Below are 23,483 nucleotides of genomic sequence, written 5' to 3'. Positions count from 1 at the left end.
CACCGCTGGAATCGAGAGATGCAAGGAGGGTAAGAAGCACCCACACCTGATCTCCTATCTTTAGTGTACACATATTTTGAAATAGAGCTCTATACTTTGTTTTCTTTCTTTGGGATTGTGGCTTCAGTTTTGTAACTTGTTTGTGTGTGTAACATCTCTACATTTAAATAAGTAGGCACTAGCAATTTTGTAACCACATGATTAGAATCTAGTTTAATAAATTTTGGTAACCATTTGTGCATAAGCCTGACTTGTTTCTCTGGTTTACTGTAAAGCAGCCAACACAATTAAAGAACCTCAGACGTTTTGGCTATAAAGCCTGGTCATTAGGTGAGAGTACTAAGAGCCTAGCGTTGAGTTGTGCCGCCTCCACGGGGCAAACTCTTGGGGCGCCTGTCAGTCAATCCTGACTGCCCACTGCGAAGGAGCTCTGAGCTCTAGCAGTTAAAGTCACGGGTGTTTAGGACCTTGGGGCATCCGTCAGCCTAGCCCAGGCTGCCCGCCGCGAAGGGACAGTGCGTCCTAGCGGTTAAAGTCACGGATGGTATAAAACGGGCATAGCTGGCACCTCACCAAACATCCTTGGCCATCGGCTAACAGGGCAGGGGGTGAGAAAACCTGGATTTGTGCTGGAAATGGCCCAACTTGATTATCATACACATTGAAAGGAGAGTGATCACTTTAGATAAGCTATTACCAGCAGGAGAGTGGGGTGGGAGGAGGTATTTTTTCATGCTTTGTGTGTATATAAAAAGATCTTCTACACTTTCCACAGTATGCATCCGATGAAGTGAGCTGTAGCTCACGAAAGCTTATGCTCAAATAAATTGGTTAGTCTCTAAGGTGCCACAAGTCCTCCTTTTCTTACTGCTAAGAACAATGTTTGTGCTGAAATCCAGACAGTTGGTATGAGAAAAGTCAGACCCACCAATAACCATCAAAGCCCCAAACAGCAATTGTACCAGCTGTGCTAAGGGAGTGTAACAGGATGGCCTGCCCCTTTATGGTCCAGAAGGCCCAGGGCTAGCCAGCCCAGCTTAATTAGCCCTGCCCTCCCACACCTGAGCTGGATGTAGGACTTAAAAGGAAGAAGCCCAGCAGTTATGGGCTGATTGTAGAGAAGAGCTGAGCCACGGAAGTAGAGCTAACTCCTGTGGTAAGTCCCTAGAACACGGGGCCAGGCTTCAGGGAGGCAGAGAAATGGGGAGCTGAAGAGAAACCCAAGAGGCTCAAGATTTTTTGGGAGGTGTGGGGGTGCAAGGTTCTTTGCAGCATTTAATTTAGTGTGTAACTTTGGATTTCTACTGAAGAACCCAAAGAGAAGCCCTGAAACTTCTTATTTTATGAAAGTGTGATTCTATTAAGTTCTGTTTGATTTGGCAGGACTTTGTGCTGGCCCAGGGCTAAGCTGGGCAAAAGAACTTTGAAAAGGCCATGCGGGAGAAACCAGCTTGGGGCCTGACCACTTAGATACCTGAGAAGGGCATCGAACTTTTAAATGACCTGGCTGGAAGATCAGGGCACAGAAGACCAGCCATCAGAGGACCAATTAAGTGACTAAGGGGAAAGCCCAGCAACCCCACACCTCATCACAAGGAGGTGCCAGCTGGTGAGTGACTTCTGTGCATGACATGCTTGTTCTGGGGATGGAAGCCTATAACAGGGAGTATATCCATCAAGTGGCAGTAGCAGCAGTGCTTGTGTGTTCTTTAAGCTCCCAGCTACTAGAAGAAGACAGTGATCTAACTTTGATACCTCTGTCACTGTTCCCCAGACACCCACCATGAAGCTCCTTGTGTTTCTGATAGCCCGGTGGTTGTGGGTTCTGAGCCTCCTCTGTGTCACTGTCCACCTCTGCCTCGGTTGCTGCTGCCTCTACCTCCCCATTCTGCTCTTCTTCACATTCTCCAGCCAGACTATTACCCAGCTGACGGCTCCAGTACGTCCGGCGTAGCCACTCCAGCACCACATCACAACCTGAAGGTAAACACAGCAACACGCCCATTTGTTCCCTCTTTATCCCAGAGAAATTCACTCTTTATTAGAATAGAGCAGGCACTTGCTTAATCCGCACTAGTGACTAAGATCTTTTGAGAGTTACTGAATTCAGAGATGAAATAATACAAACGCTATGGCTAATGTGACTTCCTGCTAAGAAAGGAAGAGTCTTCCGACTGGACAGCCAAAACACACAGACAGCCCTGGGGGGTTGTCAGCTGTCACCTTGTCAGATTCTCAACCTGGATGATTTCAGTCCAAGAGGTGAAAGTTTTTAGAAAACTGATCAGATTCTTATACTGTGCCCATCAATGTAGTATTCAAGCACCTAATTATACTGTGTTACCTAAGCAAAGACTATAAACATCCAATTGTCTGACAACTTTTTTTCTAGTCACTATCTCACTGCTATAACCACTTGTAAAAATTCAGTATCCACTCCAGATGAGACCACTGGTTCTCAGTCTTTCTAGGCTCAAGACCTATTTGTAAGTGTTTATGGCCTGTTGAGATGCAGTAAATAGGGGGTGGAGACCCTGGGGTGGTTTTAGTCAGGTCCTGCCCTCCTGGAGGGGTATGTCCTGTCCAGCACACTCTCCACAGAGGCAGCTCCTGTGCTGTGGGGCTGGCTGGGCTTGGCTCTCTGCTCTAGGCTTTGCAACCTCTGGGGTTGCAGCACTGCTCAGATTTGGACCCATCCCCCTGACTGGACCAAATTTGTGTGAGTGGAGTTGTGACCTGGCTCATGGGGTTGCAGTGCCACTCACTCAAATTTGGACTGCCATCATCACGATGGCTGGGCCAGACCTGAGTGGCACTGGGCCCCCAGAGGTTGTAGTGCTTGGAGCAGGGAGGCAAGCCCAGCCAGCCTGTGGGACAGGAGCTGCCACCTGACCTTTAGAAACATTCTGGTGACCCAGTTTAGGGTCCCGACCCAAAGGTTAAGAAACCCTGGATTAGATAACTTGTCTTCTAGCGAAAATTCCTTTCTATCTAGCACCTCAATAATTAAACCAAAATTTGCAGACTTGGATACATACACTTAGACACTCAGACCACTTATGCAGAGGTGCTGAAAATCTAACTTCAGTGAGAACGGTAGTGGGTGCCGCCAATTCTCAGCACCTCTGAAATCAGATCTCTTAATCCAAGTCCCTCTATGTAGATTTAAGTGCCAGAATTTGAACACACAAGTCTGACAATCTTCTTTTAAATCTATTAATTTCTGCTGTACAGGAGTAATTCCAGCACTCTTGCCCCACTCAGCTCCCGCAATCAGGGATGGCAGATAGAAGGGGTGCAGGACCACCTATAACATAACCAGTTTTCCGTTACCATAAAATGGTGCCAGCTCCATCTGTCATTCCTTCCCTTAAAACCAATGGAGCTGTAGTCCTTTCCCTTCCTCCACATCCCTTTCAGTGGGCTTGTGAGGCTTTTCAGTTTCTTATTTTAGATTTCCCCCTCTTTTCCCAAAACTGGAAGCTTTGGAGGGAAAGGGCCTGCCTCCTTCATTTCCTCAGTCTCTTGACCTCTCACCTACACCACTCTGCTGTCCCCAGCCTAAGGCCACATTTCCCCTTTGGCAGGATAACCCCCTGTAGCACCCCACTTCCCAGATTCTCCTCCTTCCCCCTCCCCCAGGCTACTGCCCTCCTCCAGTCATAGGCATGCCCGTCACATTCAGCTGGCAAGACCCTCCTTGCCCAGCCCACTGGGGCTGCTGCCACATCTGTCTCTACATTGACCTCTCCTGGGAGTTTGTGGATCTGCTCTCTGCTACCATGGAGACGGCAAATCCATGTCCAAAGCACCACACAGTAGAATACCGAGAACTGTGCCCGGCAGCAGCAGAAACAACAACCAGCAGCTCCCAGAAACATAAAGGCTCCTTAGGCACAGAGCGTGCCTGTGTGTACATGACTCTCACCTTTTCGGCAGGCAACTAGCTGAGGCAGTTTCCCATGGGTCAGATCATGGCGAAGGTTCACAATCCAAATTGGGATGTTCATCTTAGAAAGAACCACAAAATTATTACATGAGGCATTGCATTTAATTGCAGCCAGACATGCAGGCAAACAGCCACCCAGATGAGACAGAGCTCAGAAGAGAGTAAAAAAAAAAACCTCCTCACGGTCAGAGATATTCTCCTATGCAACCCTGGCTGGCTAGAACAGTCTTCCTGCATATCTCTGCCTCATCAACTCTTCAGTGCATTACAAGCCTCAGCTGATGGTACCATCTCCCACACCTTCACCTCACCATTTCTTTCTGCTACTTTTCTTGTGACTTTAAAGGGACACAATCACCTTGAAATCTAGTCAGAGTTAGAAGTAACTTCAGATCATACACCAGCCCCAAGTACCAATTTATTTTTGTACTCATTTACATATTTATTTTGTAAGTATTTTTCCTCTCCCCCAACACTTTGTTAGAGACCACCCCCAACAACGGGAAGGTCACCAACCAAGAGGAAAACAGTAAAACTGACTGCACAAAATACACAGCAAGCAATTCTCCCCTCCCTCGTCTTTCCATTCTCAGGATTGAAGGTTGCATGCAACAATGGCAGATAACACTTTTCAGACAGAAGTATGGATTTACACTAGGGTCCCTTTAATTGGATAACTTACTCTTGTGAAATCTTTTGAGTCAATTCGTTTTAAAGACATTACAACACATTCAACTCTGACTTCCCTTAAGAATAAGCTCTGACTAGGCAGGGAGTTGCGGATTTTGATGTTTGTTTAGGTAATCGAGACATTTTATTCTGTCCTTGAAAGTTAAAGTGGTACAGAACCATGAAAGTTAAAGATCAAACAGACATTGGCCCTGTGCACAAGGCAGGGTGGTGCCTACAGTATAGTCTCAGAACTGACCAGACAAGCATTTAACTGACTTTCATCCCTTCCCCTGGAAATTGTTCAATAAGAGGAAGGACATCACTACCACAGGAGTTCTCTTGCCATTCATCTCAAGTTTCTTTTGCTTTAGTTTGATCCCATTACTACAGCTGGATCCTGAGGTTTTGTATTCAGGGTGAGGGGGAAGAAGATCCACTTCTCTCCTCTGAAGCGATCCACTTCAAAAGGAGACAGAACATGGTCACACCGGTGTTGCACAGAAGATTATTGCTGTATTAGCCTTTGCCCTTGAGTGAGATTTCAACACTGGCCTTAAATTCCAAAGGATTTTATAATGGCCCCTATCTAGCCACAGCTCAATATCCAAGAGATGCAAGTACATATTTTTTCGGGGTGAAGAAGAGGTGCTACATATGTTGCAGGGAAATCTTTACATCCAAAGCTGTGTTTCTTCATGGGACTAGGTTCCCCTTGCTCCTCAAACAACATTCATGAAAATAATTCCATTGACCAATCCTAATCTAACTTAAAATTCATACAAAACCAATGTTTTAGACAAACTACCTTAAGTTACATATAACATTTCTTAATTGCTCAGATTAGAGTGTATTTTGATTTAAACTAAAGCATTTTAAGTCACCCCACAGAAAACCTTGCTTTAAATCATCTTTTAGTTTATTTTTCTAAAGAAAGATGGACTTTCATTGACTGGTAACCATCAAAATGTTGATTTACAACTAAATATAATCTTTACACTAAATTTGGTGCTTTTTTCCCCCCTCTATGGAGGAGGCTACATCTTTCTCAAACACTAAATCCTTTTAGCTGGCAACAGCCAGGCAACAAGTGGCCAAACGTTTTAACATATAACAGAGAAACATCACTGACAATTAGACACCAACATGTATGTTGTCTACATGCACATGTAAACCAGCAAGGAATTCTTATTCAAAAGTACCTCTTTAGCTAATCGTCTCAGGGGAATGTTGACAATTTTCTGCTTCCGTTCTGTGATTAGATTCACAAACCTATGCAGAGGTTACAAACAAGAGAAGAGTATTTCAAAGATTAAAAACAGCTACCAGAAACCCTGACACTCAGGGGGAGAGTTAACCCACACATTCAAGGGGGATATTGCTGTCAGGCAGCTACAAAATGGAATTGCGCAAGAGAATACTGCACTCCCCCAGAGTCTGTCCTTTTCCAACTGTACAAAGACCTTTTAGTCTTACCTCACGAGAGCCAGACCATACAAAAGGACCAGTTCATGAGATCTCATGTTGCCAGATGTATCCAGGATTTTACAGCGAATCAGATCTGCAGTGCAATCCACAGCTAAAGGCATTCTGTGCCCATACCTAGAGACAGGGAAAGCATAACAAACATTCTTATACCATTCCCATTAAAAAGGGGGAAACGGCAAAAAGTTAATTGCCTTGAGGTCTTCTTGCTGGATTCACAGCCTAGTCCATGTAAATACTCCTTCACTGCACCAATTCACTGAACAGTCTCCTGAGCAGGTCTCTGCCACATAATAAGCAGCAGAATAAGAGATACCTTGCAAGGGCTGGATGGAGATGCACGGACACTCAGAGGCTGGACGAGCCAGGGCTCTCAGCACCCCCCACTCTACAAATTATTCCAGCACCCCGGGGCCGGAAGTGCAAGGCGCACTCAGCCAGGACGGGCAGAGCCGGACAGCCGGGGCTCCAGCCCGGCCCCGCCTGGGGCACTGTGGCTCCCCTGGGACAGCCCCTCCGCCGGCGCCCCCTCACCTGCTCCGCCAGCCCGACACCCGGTCCAGCGCGTCCCGCTGCAGCCGGCAGTCCCCGCAGTACAGCCCCACCATCACCTGGTCCCACTCGGCCTTGCTCCTCCAGGCCACCACGCTCCGCCGCGGCGGGCGCTTCCCGCGGGCCGGCGCGGCCGCCCGTCGCCCCGGCTCCGCGCGAGCGCCGCTCTCCGCCATGCTGCGCGCCCGGAGCCCAGCCTTTCCGCGGGGCCGCGGCCCCGGCCAATCAAAGCGGAGAGGGCCGTGAGCTTCCGCCCTCTCCCATTGGCTCCTCCAGCGAGCACGTGGCTGAGGGCGGGTCTTGCCTCGGGGGCGAGGATGCGGGCGGGCGGGCGCGTGCGTGCTCCGCAGCAGCCCGGCGCACAGCGTCCCCTAGCAACCCAGCTGGTAAATGCCCGGCTGGTCCTGGCCCCAGCATCCACTTGTGCTGCGGCACCGCGCTAGCGGGGAGGATCCTGGCCTCCCCCCGCACTTCCCCAGGGCTGCTGTCTGGTGTTTCCTCGGTCCCTCCCGCTACCCAGCCTGCTTCCTGGCCCAGTCTGTTATACCAGCTCCCACAGGGGCATCCCACTGCTAGCTGGATCATAGTCAGATAGCTTCATCTCCTGGCTCCAAGCCCCAAAGGACTCACACACTTACCCTGGTTTGCTGGCCAGGGCCCAGCCCATACCCCTTCGTCTTCTCCTCCACCCCCATCTCGGCTACTTGGCTCCACTAGGGGTGTGGCACGTTGGCGGGGAGAACGGTGATGCTAGGCGGCTTGGGCGAGTGGCAACGCCAGGCAGCTTGGGGCCCCCCTCCGTGCATCCCATTTTCAGTTTAGAGAAATATGGTCACCCCAACTCTTTGGATTTCAAATGGGTGCCACAACAGTATATCAAGTTAATATAAATATAAATAATTATTTATACAAATATTGAAATAAATTTTAAGCTGAGTTTAAACAGAGCCTCAGGAGCTTCTGCTGACTCCACGGCCTCCCTTTATTCCACATCTAGCAAAGTGGTAGGTCAGCATGGCTTGTTGAAAGCAAACTACTTTGCAACACAATGAAAATTATCACATTTCTGTTGTTCTTTTTTCTTTTGCAGGGTAGTTGCACTTTCAACTGAATAAAATTAGCTCATGTGAAAGTGAAATTATTTTGCCTTGACAGAGGTGTAGATGTTTTACTTTATATCAGGTTAGACAATTCATCACGTCTTTTAAATCCTAGTCTAGACAAAACCTAAAAATCGGACATGACACAAGGTGGGTCAAGGTGGGTGAGGTAATGTTTTATTGGACCAACTTCTGTTGGTGAGAGACAAGCTTTTGAGTGACACCGAGCTTACCTCAACCAAATATCTATCTCATTCAGTGGTCTTCAATGAGTCAGTCCTCAGGATCCTCAGTATGTGCTGTGGAAAGAGATGGCTTCCATTTATGAATAACAGTACTTACATAGCACTTTGCAGCTGTAAAACAGGGATAAGGCTTATCCCCCTGTTGAAAGGGTTTTCATATCTCAGACAAACAACACAGTATATGCCGGGTATTATTAGTTTCAAAGGACTGTGTAAACATTAACATATACAGCCTCACAACCCCCCTTCCCAGAGGTAGGTAATATTATCCCCATGCTATTACCCCGAAAAATGGATTTTGGAGTGCCCCAGAATAACCGGCCTATCACCACCTTAAGCTATCCCTCCAGAGGTATGGGTTTTCAGGGCATTTAAGGAAACACTGAAGGACATGGATATAACCTTCCAATAAATGATTGACACCGGCAGTATTCTTTCCAAAACAAAGTGTCTTTTATTGATGTAACTAATAATCCCTTCTACAATGTAATCTAAAATAACTACTAATGATCTAAAACATAAATTAGACACAAATCTCTTATTGCAAATTAAAAAAGCATCTAAACTGCAATAGCATGCAGTTTAAATTATTCTAAACAATGTGTTCTGCCACAGATGGTGGACAGCAAGTTCTTAATTTTATACTTTGTAATTTTCTTATGTAAAATTTAATTAAAATACACACACACACACACACGCACACTTCAAGCATACAAATACTAATACTACACTAAACTATTATACTTAAAACTAAAAACTAGCAGGCTTATGTTATCTGCTAGTTATTAATGGTTGATGCTGACGCTTGGGCGGCTGATGCTGTTGCTGCTGTTGTCAGCTTCAGTCAACTGCCAATTTAGAAAGCTTGGAATTCTCTCTCTCTCTCTCTCCGGCAGCTCTTCCTACTCCTTTCCAGTAGTTCTTCTTGCTGTTTCCTGACTGACTGCTGCCTCCTGATCTTCTGCCTTTTATGCTGTCCTGTCAGAACTGTTTTTATACTGTCTATTTTAATCTCTACTGAGTATGCTCACTACTAGATATTACCTCATCCCTTAGCTACCAGAAGAAGCAAACTGACCTCTTCTCAACCTTATGTTTCACATGCTTATTGTCCAGCATTATCTCATTCGGCACATGCCTAATTGTGTTGTTTTACCTCAGAGCCATGATTACCTCATCTAACTTACTGCCCATGCTCCAGATCTAGGCAACTTCATGTCCATACCTCATTTTATGCTGAGTTCTGGTCATTTGACTTACAATGTCCAATGGTAAGTAACCTGCAATGTTCTGTGGTGAAATGATTTCTGCTTACTCCAGAGGGAAGCCAGAGACACAAAATGGAGATTAAGACTGCAAAATGGAATTCAGAATTTCTTCAGTATCAATGCTACCCATATGGACACTGGGACATAGAGAACCTAAGTGACTCCGGATCAGAGGTCAAGCACAATATGAACACAGTAGCATCACATAGAGGACACTGCAGTGAGGAAAAGCCACTTCCTGGAATCCCTCCAGCACCTTGGCCATCACATCTGCTGAATGGTGCTTCCAGAGTGACAGCAGCATGTCATTGGCTGCATTCTGGAATAGGTACTTCACTTCCTATGGCATCAGAGAAACATTAATTCCCGCATTAGAATGTTCAAAGTGAGAGGTGTGGCTATCCCCAGGAGGGAGGCCATTTCTGTTATAGTGCCCTGCCCCCTAAATAAAGAAGAGAAACAACAGCGATGCCTCTGAGATCCAGATGGCCTTTCTTTGGAAGTGTGATCAGAGGGGCAGGGAGAGAGGCCTGGAACCCAACATGTCATTTGAAAATGGAATCACCCTTTTTGCAGCTGATGAGCCATGACAGTGTGATTACACCTTTGCAATACTGGGAATCAGATTCTTAGCTGGTGTAAATCAGTATATGTCCATTGAAGTCAATGGAACTGTCACCATTTATACTAGATGAGGATCTGGGTCTAAGAATCTGTCTGAGTTCTTGCTCAGAACTTAACCCAAGCCCCAAAACCTCTTTGCTACTTGAAAACTTTTCCATGCTGCCTCTCCACTTTGTGTCACGAACAAATACCAAAACACATCAAGGATCCTGTTGGTATTTCTGAGCCCCAGCTCATTTTAGAATTGTGAGAAGGCACTCACTGCCATACAAGAATGGCACTTTTCCTTTCTCGAGTAGCTGAAAGCACATGGCCTCACAGTACACCAAGGAAACACACACACACACAATTTGGTGTGTCTCATCACAATAGCATTCGTTGGAGGAAAAGTTTGGAGAGCTATTTCCATAAATTAGGACTATTTAATTATTGAGCTTTGTGTGGTCTTTTTCAAATGTCTGTGTATATTTAATCTCTACATTTTGCTCTTACTGTGCTCTTTGTCATATCTTCAGAAGCCAGGCTAAGGAACTTGTTAGCCAGGCTATGGTCAATATGGCTGGAAGAGATGATCATGGTTTGTAGCGCTTAATAGATACGGAGTCTGTGTTTTGGGGATATCTGCAGAAATATAAGGCAAGTATGGATCTTAGGGGAGTTGATGTTTCAGAGGATACAAGCTAAACAAAGCCTTAAAGAAATATTGTAAGTGGGATTCACCCAAACTCAGTCATCTGGATTGGATACAGAGACAGAAGGAAAGGGCTAGAGTGAGTGACCCTAGTATACAGACTACAAAAATCCATTAAGTTCCTTCACCTATACGATCAAGTTCGTCTTTGTCTGGGTTCTCCTTCAGCTTCACCTGCTCTGACAGTATGGTTCTGTTTAAGGGAGAAGTGCTTCCACCTTCTTGGAGAGGAAACTATTCTCTCACCATCAGCATTTGCCATAGAGTTTCTAGATTGCCTACAGACACAGATTCTTTTCATGCAAATTCCATGAGAATTTGTTTTTCTTGGGCATTTCCGGAAAGGCCTGCCCTTGATGGCTGAAGAGCATGTTTCATTTGCTGCAGGTTGGAAGAGCACTTTTTGAACATGAATCTCTCTCTGCTCCCTAGAGGTGAGTCTTTGAAAAAGGGAGCTTAGCCTGTAAAATAAGAAGCAAATGTATTCTGGCATTCTTTAAAATAAGGGATAGTTTGCACCGGATTCACATTATTCAAGATAGTGGTGTTTTGAAACTTTCTGCTTCGCAAAACATCTGTTCCTCTAATACCCAGGGCTGGTTAATACAACCCAGCCAAAACTGAAGACATATGGGACCATGGGTCAAACCAGAATTATTTTGGGGAAGTTCTAGGGCCTGTGTTATGCAGCAGGTCAGAATAGGTTATCATGGTTGTCCCTTCTGGCCTTAGAATTTTTGAATCTATTAATTTATGAAACTAGAGTTGGCTTTAATTGCTTGTGTGAATATTTCTGCTTCAGTAGAATATGATATGCTTTGTCTGAGGTTTACTTGGGGAGAGGAACCAGGATCTCTGTTCCCCCTTTCTGTCATAGCCTTCACGGAGTACATCACAGGTTCTCCCCTCCTGCTATATAACAGGAAACCTCCATCCACCATATCTGTAATTCCTCCAATCCTAAACATGCACAATCTCTGGATACAGTTCCTATTCTGACTCTCACCCTATGGATCTAATGCCTCCTCTGCCAGTGGACAGAAATGGAAACCGCAAAGTTCAATATATATTTTCTTTGGTTATTACCTGGGCCTAGTTATAAAGGTGCTTTATTATTAAACTCCACTCTTTTGTGTACAGAAAGTTGGGACTCTGGCAACTGCTAGGGCCAAGCTGAAAAATCAATAAACTTCTATTCCCATAGAACCCAGTAAGAGGAAGAAAAGACTATCATCTAGAAGGTTTGTACGTCTGGAAAGATGGATTATCAGCTGAAAACATGTTTAATCATTCTCAACTATTTCAAAATCTGGAATCATTAGCATAGGAAAAATAACCAGTAAACCCTAAATGAAGATTTGTACATGCTATTTATAACATCTAATCAGAAGATAGGCCACCAAAACAATAACAAAGAAATCATAGCTAGACCCATGACAGATTTAGACTGCAGTTTATTTAAACCTCTTTCGTGAAAAGGAATTTCAGGGGAAATTTTACATGTGTATTTTATATAGCCTGATGGGAGTATAATAGAATTTGTATAGAGTTTTGAATTATATCTTCATGAGATTATTTCTGAGAGAACTACCAACAGGACAACTAGAGGGTGGAAGTGGAGCTGTATCACTTTCAAAATATTATGATTTATTTCTTGGGTAATGATTACTTAGTTTCATTTATTTTCAATAATGTAAATTCTGAGAGATTAGATAGCTATTTACAGAATACACATACATTAGACAATCATTACATGAGACAAAAAATTTATATACATTTTGAAAGAAATGAATGCATTAGGGGCACTTCTAAGGGAAATAATCTTCATGAAGATAGTAGAACTTGTGTAGAATACCAAATTCTGTCTTCGCTTTAGGTTATATCCATGGACATTCACCCATACTAGTCTGCAGAAAGATTAAATAATCTAATCTGCCTCAAAAGAACTTGGAAGATTGAAGCAGAAGGAGAACTGAAAGGTGAACACAGTCAAATCAAAACGTTGAGAAAACCCCAAATTCTCTCTGACACCATGGGTGGAATTTTGGGGGAAGGGAGGGGCGTTGTCCCTGGCTGGGTAGGGTTATCATACATTTGGGTTTTCCCAGACGTTGCTTCTTTTTAGGTAATCTGCTGTCCATCTGGGCAGACTTTTCAAAAAAGAGGCAATGTCTGGGATTTTTCCGTGGGGAGCGGACAGTGCAGCTCAGAAAGAGCTCTCTCTATGCCTCGATTGGTCCCTCCCCTGCATCTGCAACTTATTGATCCTTTCCCTGTAGCAGCAGCTGCAGGATCCTGCCCACGCTGGCTGAGCCTGCCCAGTAAGTGTAACTGGCAAGCGCAGAGATGCCAAGGGTTGGCAGTCCTTAAGAACAAGATTTACATCCCCGAAGAGAGAGATTCAAGCCCAAAGAGTAAGACTTTCCAGGTTGTGTGTTAGGTCGTTGCTTAAGATAGGAACTCTCATCTTTCATCCTTGGTGACATCCAATAGTCCATTTTTAATCTTATCACCACTTAATAGTTTGTTTCAAAATGTACACTACTTAATATTGCATACAAAACACTTAAATGGCCTAATTCATACTAAAGTCTGGGGCATGTGAGAATTCTATATGCAAGGCAAACCAAGGAATTTTTAATAAAAATTATTTGCTGGTTGAAACAAAAACCTGGATGGTTGGAGACCCCTTAGAGTTAATAACCCCTGGTTTAGGGACACAGTCAGTGGACAGAATAAGAGAAATTTTTTTTAATGTTTTTATATAAACCTAACAAAAAAAGAACTTTTATCAATATGTTTATTTTGCATAGCACCTTGCCATAGTTATCATCCATTTGAAAAACACTTTACGTCACAAATATTATTTGGTTTGTATATTATTGCTCAGATTACATTTACAGCAAACTAAAATAATCAGATTCCAAAAGAAATAAATGCAAAATAAAATTAAATGATTAATAACACACCTGAACAATACATTATATGAATGTAAAAATAAAATAATTAAATTGAATTAGTTAATTAGAAGCTAACAAACCATAGATAAAGGATTCAGATTCCACATTTCTTTTAATATCTAATTGGGTTTCAAATTTTATTCACATGCTTTATTATACTGCCAAGTGGCCCACTTTGCTGTGTTTATAAAAAAAATTGGTGGCTCATGCTTGAAACATGTTTCAGAATTTGCCAGTTTCACTTGGGGCTCCACTAGGGAGATCAACACTGCTGCAATAGATGCAGCAGGTGTTGATTTAGTGGGTCTAGTGAAGATCCGTTAAATCAACCGCAGAGCGCTCTCCAGTGGACTCCGGTACTCCAGCTCCCCGAGAAGAGTAAGGTAAGTCAAGCAGAGAGCATCTCCCTTTGATGCAGCGCAGTGAAGACACTGGGGTGAGTCGACCTAAGCTACATCAAATCCAGCTATGTGAATAACGTAGCTGGAGTAGCGTAACTTAGGTTGACTTATCCCAGTAGTGAAGACAACCCCTTGGATAATAGAGGACAGTGTTTCCCCCCTAGTCCAAGGTCTGAATAGTGTCCTATTCTTTTGAACGAGACTGAACGCTCTCTCTTCTGCATTTGAATGGGGTAAAACTAAGACAAGCCTGGCAATCCGGGACAGTAATAGGAACTTTGAGAAAGGGCTTTTGACATTGCTAAGATATGCCCACATAGTGTCCACCTTGTATGGCACAGCAGTGTTATCTCTGTCAGTTTGTAGTGCTGCCTCAACTGTACACACTGAGTGATATCTGATTTCTGCATTAACTGGTAATGAACCAACTCCTCTTGAACCTCCCTATCTCAGTTGTGGAGAGATTGAACACGTACTGGTAACTGTCAGCAAAGTGCTCAACGTGTCTTTTCAAAAGTGCAGTTTTCCTTACTATCAAAGTTTACAAATGCTGCCATCTTTAACATGTCATCATTCAAAGGTAGCTTCTCACATGTATACTTGGCTACACTCGAATGCTCCGGCTGCGCAAAAGAACTTCTGTTTTTCAAGAGGAGTAATATCCCCCTGCTCTTCCAACCTGTTTTGTGACCAAGCCTACAAACAGACATGTGTCTGGAAGCTGATTGTCCGAATTAACAAAGTCTACATCTGTAAGTGAGACAGCATATTTTTGATCATTTGCATGTAAATAAACTTTCCTAGCAGTTTCCTCACAAAAGTAGAAAGCACACCATCTATCATGTAAACACAAGGATCTTCCCTCTGCAGAAACTTGTTAGTGGTGCATCCGATGAAGTGAGCTGTAGCTCACGAAAGCTTATGCTCAAATAAATTTGTTAGTCTCTAAGGTGCCACAAGTAGTCCTTTTCTTTTTGCGGATACAGACTAACACAGCTGCTACTCAGAAACCTGCATCTGTGAAGACACTGCTCTGCTATTTGTGTGGCGTATTTTACTTTCCAGATGATGAGTTACATCTTTTTCTCTTTGATGGCCACAGGACTGCTCCCAGCGACACCAGAGGCGGAGCTAGGGGAGGTTTGCGGGAGCTATAGTCACCCTAAAATTTGCCTTAGTCCCCCTCCCCAATCCCCTAGCTGCCCTTCCCAGCACAAAGGTCAAATATTATGCAGAAGTATGGGTGATATGGCATGGCATTGACACCCTGACTTCTCAGGGGCTGCTGGCGGCATCGCTGCCTTCAGAGCTGAGATCCTGGCCAGAAGCCGCTGCTCTCCGGCTGTCCAGTTCTGAAGACAGAGAGGAGAGAATGGTGGCTGCTGGCTGGGCACCCAGCTCTGAAGGCAGTACTGCCACCAGCAGCAGTGCAGAAGTAAGGGTGGCATGGTACCCACACACATGTAGTCTTCATGGTTACCACAGTACACAAGCTTGGAAAGCAGCTTTAGAACAAGTGAGATAAGCTCAGGAATATGAGAGTGAGATAACATGCTAATGAGCGAGTATCACACCCAATGAGTGAGACTTGACATGTCTGGAAGGATCTCTAGGCCGGTCTGCCTGCCCTGCTGTGGGACCTCAGAGCGCGGCCGGTAGGGGTGACAGAGCGCGGCCGGTAGGCCAGGCCCTGACTCCCCACCCTGGGAAGAGGGAGAGGCCCACAGGGAGGCACTGACTGACTGCATCATGGACCTGTGCCAGCCAACCTACCACCATGACAGGGAGTGCAACGCTTCTCCCCACTACAGGTAACACCCACATTGCCCCCTTCCACTTCCTCCCCCCTCGGGTTGTGGGCTCCTGCATATTAGCCACCCTGTGGCCCTGGTTAAATCCCCCCTGGGTTCCTGTGCAAGAATTAACACCCCCACTCTCCTCTCAGGGCCAGGATAAAAACCATGGGCACAGGTTCCCAACTGCTTTGATCCATGGAGCCCCACTCCTCCCTCAAAGCTAATAACATAACCTTCTTTCTCAAAAAGTTTTACATACTGGTTAAGTTTTCCATTATATCCTCTCTCAGTTTGCTAAATTTGCTGTTGTTGCCTGTACTTTAAGATAATTTAACAGAGTTAATTTTTTTTGACTCAGGTTTCCCTCCCTTCCAAGGCTGCTCGCACCCCTCCTCCTCCCGCCTCTCCTCACTTCTGTTTTGTTTTTGTTTTAAAAGTTAAAAGTTTTACTTATTACAGAAAACTCTATTGCTAAAAAGATGAAGCAACTAAAAATAAAACAAATCAAGAAACAAAGAGAAAATAAGGTAAATGTTTAAGCCCAATGAATTAATTATTTTAACCTTTCAGGAATGTAACAGCTGGAAATACTCCTAACTTTCTTGAAGATACGGTTGCCAAGCAACAGAAATGTTAACTTTACTTCTAATCCTAACCACTAACTAATAAGAAACATGGGCTTTTCTTATTTCCATTTAATATCATTTTTACAATAAAAGTAATAGTAATGGAAAATGCCTTAAGTTACTAAATTAATGCAGCAATGAGGAAATAATTTAATATGGATTTTTATCAGTCCTTATTAAAAGTTTTTAATAAAAAGATAACTTGCTTATTTAAACGTTTAATTATTTTGTTTGTCTGCCTTTTTAAAATGCATTGTTTTAATAATTTTGAGCTCTTAATGCCTTATCTTGTGGTTATGATTGTAATTCTGGTGCCATTTGTTTTTAATTGTAAGTTTGTCCTGTATGTTATGTATTTTGTCCTGCATTGTATTTTGTGTGTGTGTGTCACGTGGCTACTTTTTTGTTTTTATTTTGTTGCAACAAAAGTCAATTTTATACTTTTTTAATATAAGTGTTACCACACTATTTTAATATTATGGTTGAAGTGTAACCATCATACCACCAATTAATTGGGTTTTTTTTGCAAAGCTCAAAAAGGCCTCAGTTATAAATATATGTACATATATTTTTGCCTCAATAAATAATACAATTGCAAACAAAAAGAATTCTCTTTTATTAATCCCAGGCTTTTTATTTAAAGGAAAATGTAAGGGGAAACAGCAATATTAATGTAAAGGTAATAGTAGCAAAATGTCAGTTTCTTGTTTGTTTTTTTATAAACTTTATTGCGCCTTTATTAAATATTAAGATATAGTTAAAAGAATGTTATAGCAAAAATGGTAAAAAAAAATAAAAAACCATATACTATGTCTGGTTATGTTGCAAAATGTTAACACTAACCAAACAATTTCAACAGGTTTCCCAGTGTCATAAAAGTTTAGTACCCTCAAAGTGTTTGCATAGACCTGCATTTAAAATTCAGTTTGGTTTAATGTTTATACTCTTTTCTTCTATGTTATGTTAAAGGGAAGTAGTTGTTAAAGTTTGTGCTTCTAAATAGTTAACAAAAGTGGAATTGATGCGACAAGCAAATTAACTTTAGAAAGTTTGGATAAAAATTCTGTTATCAACTCTTTTGCTAAAACGGAGTGCTTGGCAGGGGAGAACAATCTTCTGCGTGGTGTATTGCGAGCATCTATTTTAGCAGTTATGCATAAAAAAATTAATGTACATTTTAAGGAAGTAAAAAGGAATGTCTTCAAAAACTGCAAAAGCATTTGAAACAGTTACATTTGTGCTAAAAAAAAATGGGAAAGTCTGCACAAAAGCATACTTTGTTTTATAGAGTACTTGGTCCCTATTACAATGTAAACAAACTAAGTTAATGTGTGTATCAAATTTGGGCTATTGAAAACAAGAGAAATGTAAAACAAACAAGCAAAAACCTTATCGTGTTAACCAACTCAAGTTGTTAAGAGTGGATCCCAAAGACACCAGAAGATATCAGTGTACAGTGAAGAAGCCCCTAGGTATCAGGAAAAGAAAAACAAAGTGCTTTGTATATAACATACTAGTCAACTAATTTCAGTCTACTATATATGGACAATTAAGTACGCAATTGTCTACAGAGACATTATAGAAACCACAAGCTGGGCCAGGTCTAATTGTTGTTTAGAAATGGATATTATTAAGCAAAGTAAGTTCATTTTATTCGCCTGTGGTTTTAAATCTTAATCACTGAAATATGGATGAATTTGGCTACTCTGTAAAAGCAGCTGTATCATTGCTGCATACTTCTTTTTTAATTGATATACTAGCATCTTATCGGGAATGTGCATGAGAATCGGGCTGGGCAAAAGACTAATCCGCAATCTGGCATCTTCCAAATAGCAGACTCCAAAATCTAGATACAATGACTGAGTATATTTCAAGATTATTTGAATGTGGGGACCTATTTAAAATAAGGGTAATATGAAAAATATGTTTGTATATGAGTGCATATATATAAAACAAAACATTAATTATTTTGACCACCAGGCAGTGGAAACTGTTTTTGAACTTGTAATTCATGGATAAGGGCCTGGCTACTAACAAAACAGTATCTCATTTATAATGTATATAATATTGCTAAACTGTAACAAACTAATTGCAGCAAACAATATAAAGGCAAGGAAAAATCAAATTGGTAAAGAAATTATTTGTACAGCTTATGAAAGTTACATAGTAACTACCATAACCAACTCATTAGGGCAAGTTTAAAAAGGAAAATAGAGCAATTGGTGCCCATTGCCCAACTAATAGCTGAGCAACAAGCAATTGGGGATGATATTGCTTGCACCCCTGGTTCGTACTTTAAGCCAAATATTAATGGTGGTTCAAATGATTACCACCACTGTGGTCTTGGAAATGTGCAGCTGGGTAATAAACTTGAAAAAGAAAGCACAGAAAGACAGGAATATAACGCAAATGAAACAAATGCTGCTATAAAAAGAATGACAGAAGCAGAGGAATGTAGCTAATGCCTGGCCCAAAATGAGTAATTAACACCTGGAGGGAGACCTAATTTTTTGGAAGCTAGGGTCAGGGAAGAAAATAAAGTATTAGGTTGAAAACAGAATGTGCTAAATTAAGATAAGTAAATAGGCCAGTAGGCCAAGAAGACAGAATGTCAAGGCCAACTAAGATAAGAGGGAAAACAGAAAACTAATTACTATGAAATAGATAATAAGGGACAAAGAATGTAGAGACGAGGTAAAGAGCGAGTAGAATCAGAGTCAGTGGATGTATAGTAAAGGCAATGAGATGTGTAATGTACATAAAGGGAGAAGGTTTTTGTTTAATTTTGGAGCTGTAATCTACCCTGCATCCACCCCCACTGCATTTGACTCTGACCAACTCAGTGTAGCACTGCAGTATGTAACTTGCCACTTATATAAATAAACTCCCACGCCCTATCCAACGCCCCTGTTCCCCGTCCCCTGACTGCCCCCGAGACCCTCTGGCCTGTATCCAACCCCCCCCCAGTCTGGCCTGGCCCCCTTACCACACCGCCGCTCAGAACAGAGTCCTCACCAAATCCCACCCTGTCAGGGTTCCCTCCCCACTCTGAACTCTAGGGTACAGACGTGGGGACCCGCATGAAAGACCCCTAAGCTTATTCTACCAGCTTAGGTTAAAAACTCCCCAGGCACAAATTCTCCCTTGTACCTTGGGCTTAAGTAACGCTGCCACCACCAACTGATTTTAACAAAGAACCAGGGAAAAGGACCACTTGGAGTTCCTCTTCCTCCAGCAATCACCCCAAGCCCTTACACCCCCTTTCCTGGGGAGGCTTGAGAATAATATCCTAATCAATTGGTTACAAAATGATCAAAGACCCAAACCTCTGGGTCTTGGAACAATGGAAAAATCAGTCAGGTTCTTAAAAGAAGGATTTTATTTAAAGAAAGGGTAAAATAATCACCTCTGTAAAATCAGGGTGGTAAATACTTTATAGGGTACTCAGATTCAAAACACAAAGGATTCCCTTCTAGGCAAAACTTTAAAGTTACAAAAAACCGGGATAAACCTCCCTCTAGCAAAGGGAAAATTCACAAGTTGAAAACAAAAGGTAATCTAACGCACCTTGCCTTATTTACTTACTCTTTTTGTAATATCAGAGACTTGTACAGGATGGTTTATAAGAGAAGGAGTTTTTTTGACCTGATACTTCTCTGCTTTCCCCAGAGAATACACCACACAGCCTCCCCCTCCCCCTCCCCCCAAGATTTAAAAGTTATCTTCTTTCCCCATTAGTCCCTTTGGTCAGGTGCCAGCCAGGTTATTTGAGCTTCTTAACCCCTTGCAGGTAAGGAGGAATTCTAGGCTACCCTTAGCTGTATGGTTATGACACACCCCCTGGACATCCCCTTGACCAATGACATGATGGCACTTACGGGGCGGGCGCAAAGAGCTCCAACCAAGCTGGAGCGCAGCAGTGGAAGAGCGCTATGACGGACGTAAGTCAACAAAGGTCACGTGTAGTGCTGGGGAGGCGGCGATTGGCTGTGCAGGCCTGGGCGGGAGGGCGGCCATGGGGGGTCACGGTAGCAGCGTGGGGTTCGCTATGTGACACAATTACAACTTTGTGCAGCTGCTGGGGAAGTTTGTACAGGCAACAAATACACCCTGCGAGAGCGGGCAGGGGGGACCCCGTCACCAGGGGTGGCAGGTTTGTAGAAATTTTGGTGGTGCCCAGAACCTGCCCCTACCCAAACTCCACCCCAACAAACTCCGCCCCCCCACCTGCCCAAGGCTCTGGGAGGGAGTTTGGGTGGGGGAGGTCTGGAGTGCAGGCCCTAGGCTGGGGCAGGGGATTGGGGTGCAGGCTCTGGGAGGGAGTTTGGGGATGGGAGGGGGTGCAGGGGTGAGGGCTGTGGGGTGTGGCTGCAGATGAGGGGTTTGGGAGGGGCTCAGGGCGAGAGTAGGGGTGTAGGGGGTGAGGGCTCTGTCTGGGGATGGTGGGGTGGGGTGTTAGAGAGGCTCAGGGCTGGGGCAGAGGGTTGGACTGCAGGGGGATGAGGTCTCTGGCTGGGGCTGGAGATGAGGGGTTTGGGTGTTGGAGGGGCTCAGGGCTAGGGTAGAGGGTTGAGGGTGTGGGGGGTGAAAGCTGTGGCTGGGGGTGTGGGCTCTGGGGTGGGGCAGGGCTGGGGATGAGTTTGGGGTGCAGGCAGGCTGCTCCAGGACAGGGGCCAGAGAGGAGGACTCCCCCCAGCCCTTTCCCTGCCGGCAGCAGCAAGCTCTGGGGGAGGAGCCCCCCTTTCTTGCCCCCCCCCAGCAGCACACTCACCCCCACCACTGTCACTGCATGTGCTTCTAGGGCCCCTCTCAGGTCCAGGAATCTCCCTCGCCTCCCGCGTGGTGGGTGCCGGGGGGGTGCTGCGTGCTCCTCCTCCCCTGCTGTTGCCCCTGACTGTAGCCTCACTGGGGGTGAGGGATGGGGCTGCCTCCTTGTCCTGCATGGGGCAGGAGTGCTGACTGCGGGCAGGGGGTGGAGGTGGAGGGTCCCGCCAGAAAAGGGAAGGGTCTGAGGTGGAAGGGCAGGCTCAGTCAGTGCCCTGGCAGTGAAGATGGGGGGCACTAGGACCCTGCGGCAGATGCAGGGACACTGTGCTCTTGAGGAGTGTGGGGGCAGCAACAGGAGGCTGGGGGGGGCAGGTGGGGCCGGGGAAGGACACCTGGCCCCAAATATTGGGGGGGCTGGGCCCCTGGGCCGACTCCACTCACCGTGCGCCGCTGGGGCCAGCAGCGCAGCAGCGATGTAACTGCCTGCAACTGCTGCAGCCTCCTCCTCTTCCTCCTCCCCCACCCCGAGCCTCCAGCAGGGGAGGAGCAGCCTTCCCAGCCAGAGCTCAAGGCATTAGGGTATGCCTGGGCACACCCCTGCGCACGCCTATGGGCATGAATGTATGGATGGGTAAAGCAAAAGGACCAAGAAACCGTGTGTAGCCCACTGGGTCATTTTCAGTCCATGCATTGTGCTTTTCTGGGATGATGGGTAAACATCCTTCCCATAAAAAGACAAAAAGCAGGGGAATGTAGTAGATAGAGTCTGAAGCACTACGCCTGGTGCACGATTTAAAGCCTGAACCAGAGGCTGTGAACCAAAGTCAGGCCATATAGCAAAGTAGATGCTTACAAGTTCATTGTCCGGTACATGAACTTGGCACAGTTGTTGCTAGTTTATTAGATATTTACATAAATATATTTTAGCTAGTACAGATACATTCCAATCTAATACAAGATAAGATGGTTTGACAAAATAATAAATAGGGATGTTTTGTCCAAGATATCAGGAACAAGGGGAGGTAACATGTCATGAAATACGTAAGGGGGTGTTTAAATTGTGTTTTCCTGTTGTTTGCTTCAGCCTATAAGAGTCAGGGTACTTCGCCTTAACCCTTTTGTCCAGCTGAGGGGGGCTAAGGGAAGTCCCGCCGCTGACTGAGCTAAGTCCATTGTAATGAACAGACATAGGTTAGTGTAACCGTAGACATTGATCCAGGGAGGTAGGACCATGCTTCATTGACAATAAACCTGGCCAAGTGCCTTCACCACTGAACCCTGTTTGTGGTCTTCCTTTATTAGTAAACTCCAGGTCTGCTGAACTACCATGCTGCACTGTCTACTAAGCATATTGAAGCTTCAAGGACAGAAGCAATGAGCAGCTACCTTAACTGTGTGTTATTGCAGTTTGGGTGCTCTTTAGCTTGTTATTAAGGATTTGTGTTTATAACATCAATAAGAGAATTCTTAGCTTGTTATTGTATTAGGAATTTGTGTTTGCACCAAGAAAGGGTGCTTTGTTTTGGAAAAGATACTTGTGTCAATCATTCATCAGAGGGCTGTATCCTCTAGTATTTTCTTGGGCACGCTGGAGACCCAGACCTGATGAGAACAGATTGGGTTTGAGGGAGCCTTTGGTAAACCTGGGAGAGGACACTAGGTAGCTACTCAGGGGCTGGGGAGTACCTACATTCTGTTTTCTGGGGTAACCGTGGGGGGCAGTTGATCTCACTTAGATGTTTGGCTGATCATGCCCACTTGGAGTGGAAAGATGCTGCAAAGCTCCCTGGACTAAATATGGAATATTGGATTTTTTTTTCAGGAGCACAGAGTAGAGCGTGTCATTAACATAGAAATTGGGATTAATTCTCAATTTGAATTCAGGGTTGAAACCTGGTGTTAAAAGGTTCAACCCTAAATCAACCAATGCAATGGATATTACCCATTTTCATAGATTCCAAGGCCAGAAGAAATTATTGTGATCCTCTGGACTAAATTCCTGTATAAGACAGGCCATAGAAATCCCCAAAATAATTCCTCTTTGAACTAGTGTAATTTTTATTTATTTATTTATTTTTGGTAATTTAAACATCCAATCTTGATTTATAAATTGCCAGTGATGGAGAATCTACCACAAAAAAATGTACATGGGTAAATTTTCCGAACGGTTAATTACCCTCACTGTGAAAAATGTACACCACCTTTCCAGCGTGAATCTGTCTAGCAATTTAGCAGCAACACAACCCTACAAGGGAAATAATTTATAGAAATCAGTCAGTTAAAATGGTATGAACTGAAATAGGGTATATGCAGTGAAAATCCTGGCCAGGTACAACAAAGGGAGTTACTC

General features: G+C 44.2%; 1 protein-coding gene across 2 annotated transcripts in view; it reads right to left on the bottom strand.

Annotated features, from left to right (window-relative positions):
• Nucleotides 1-6,852, bottom strand: part of LAS1L (LAS1 like ribosome biogenesis factor) — a 49,182-nt gene extending 42,330 nt beyond the window's left edge. Inside the window, exons 1-5 of one of the 2 annotated variants that reach the window (XM_007060184.4) lie at nt 6,638-6,852; nt 6,095-6,220; nt 5,821-5,890; nt 3,929-4,010; nt 1,783-1,977 (exon numbers count right to left, since the gene is read on the bottom strand). In XM_007060184.4, the coding sequence (XP_007060246.2) occupies nt 1,783-1,977; nt 3,929-4,010; nt 5,821-5,890; nt 6,095-6,220; nt 6,638-6,831 (667 nt within the window). In that variant the 5' untranslated portion in view covers nt 6,832-6,852. Of the gene's footprint in view, nt 1-1,755; nt 1,978-3,928; nt 4,011-5,820; nt 5,891-6,094; nt 6,221-6,637 lie in introns of both variants that reach the window. The other variant, XM_037908106.2, reaches the window with a different exon arrangement.
• Between the last annotated feature and the right edge of the window lie 16,631 nt (nt 6,853-23,483).

This window comes from Chelonia mydas, chromosome 9 (genome assembly GCF_015237465.2).
Source record: "Chelonia mydas isolate rCheMyd1 chromosome 9, rCheMyd1.pri.v2, whole genome shotgun sequence".
In the NCBI taxonomy this organism is placed as follows: domain Eukaryota; kingdom Metazoa; phylum Chordata; order Testudines; family Cheloniidae; genus Chelonia; species Chelonia mydas.
This window is presented reverse-complemented; position numbering and strand designations above follow the sequence as displayed.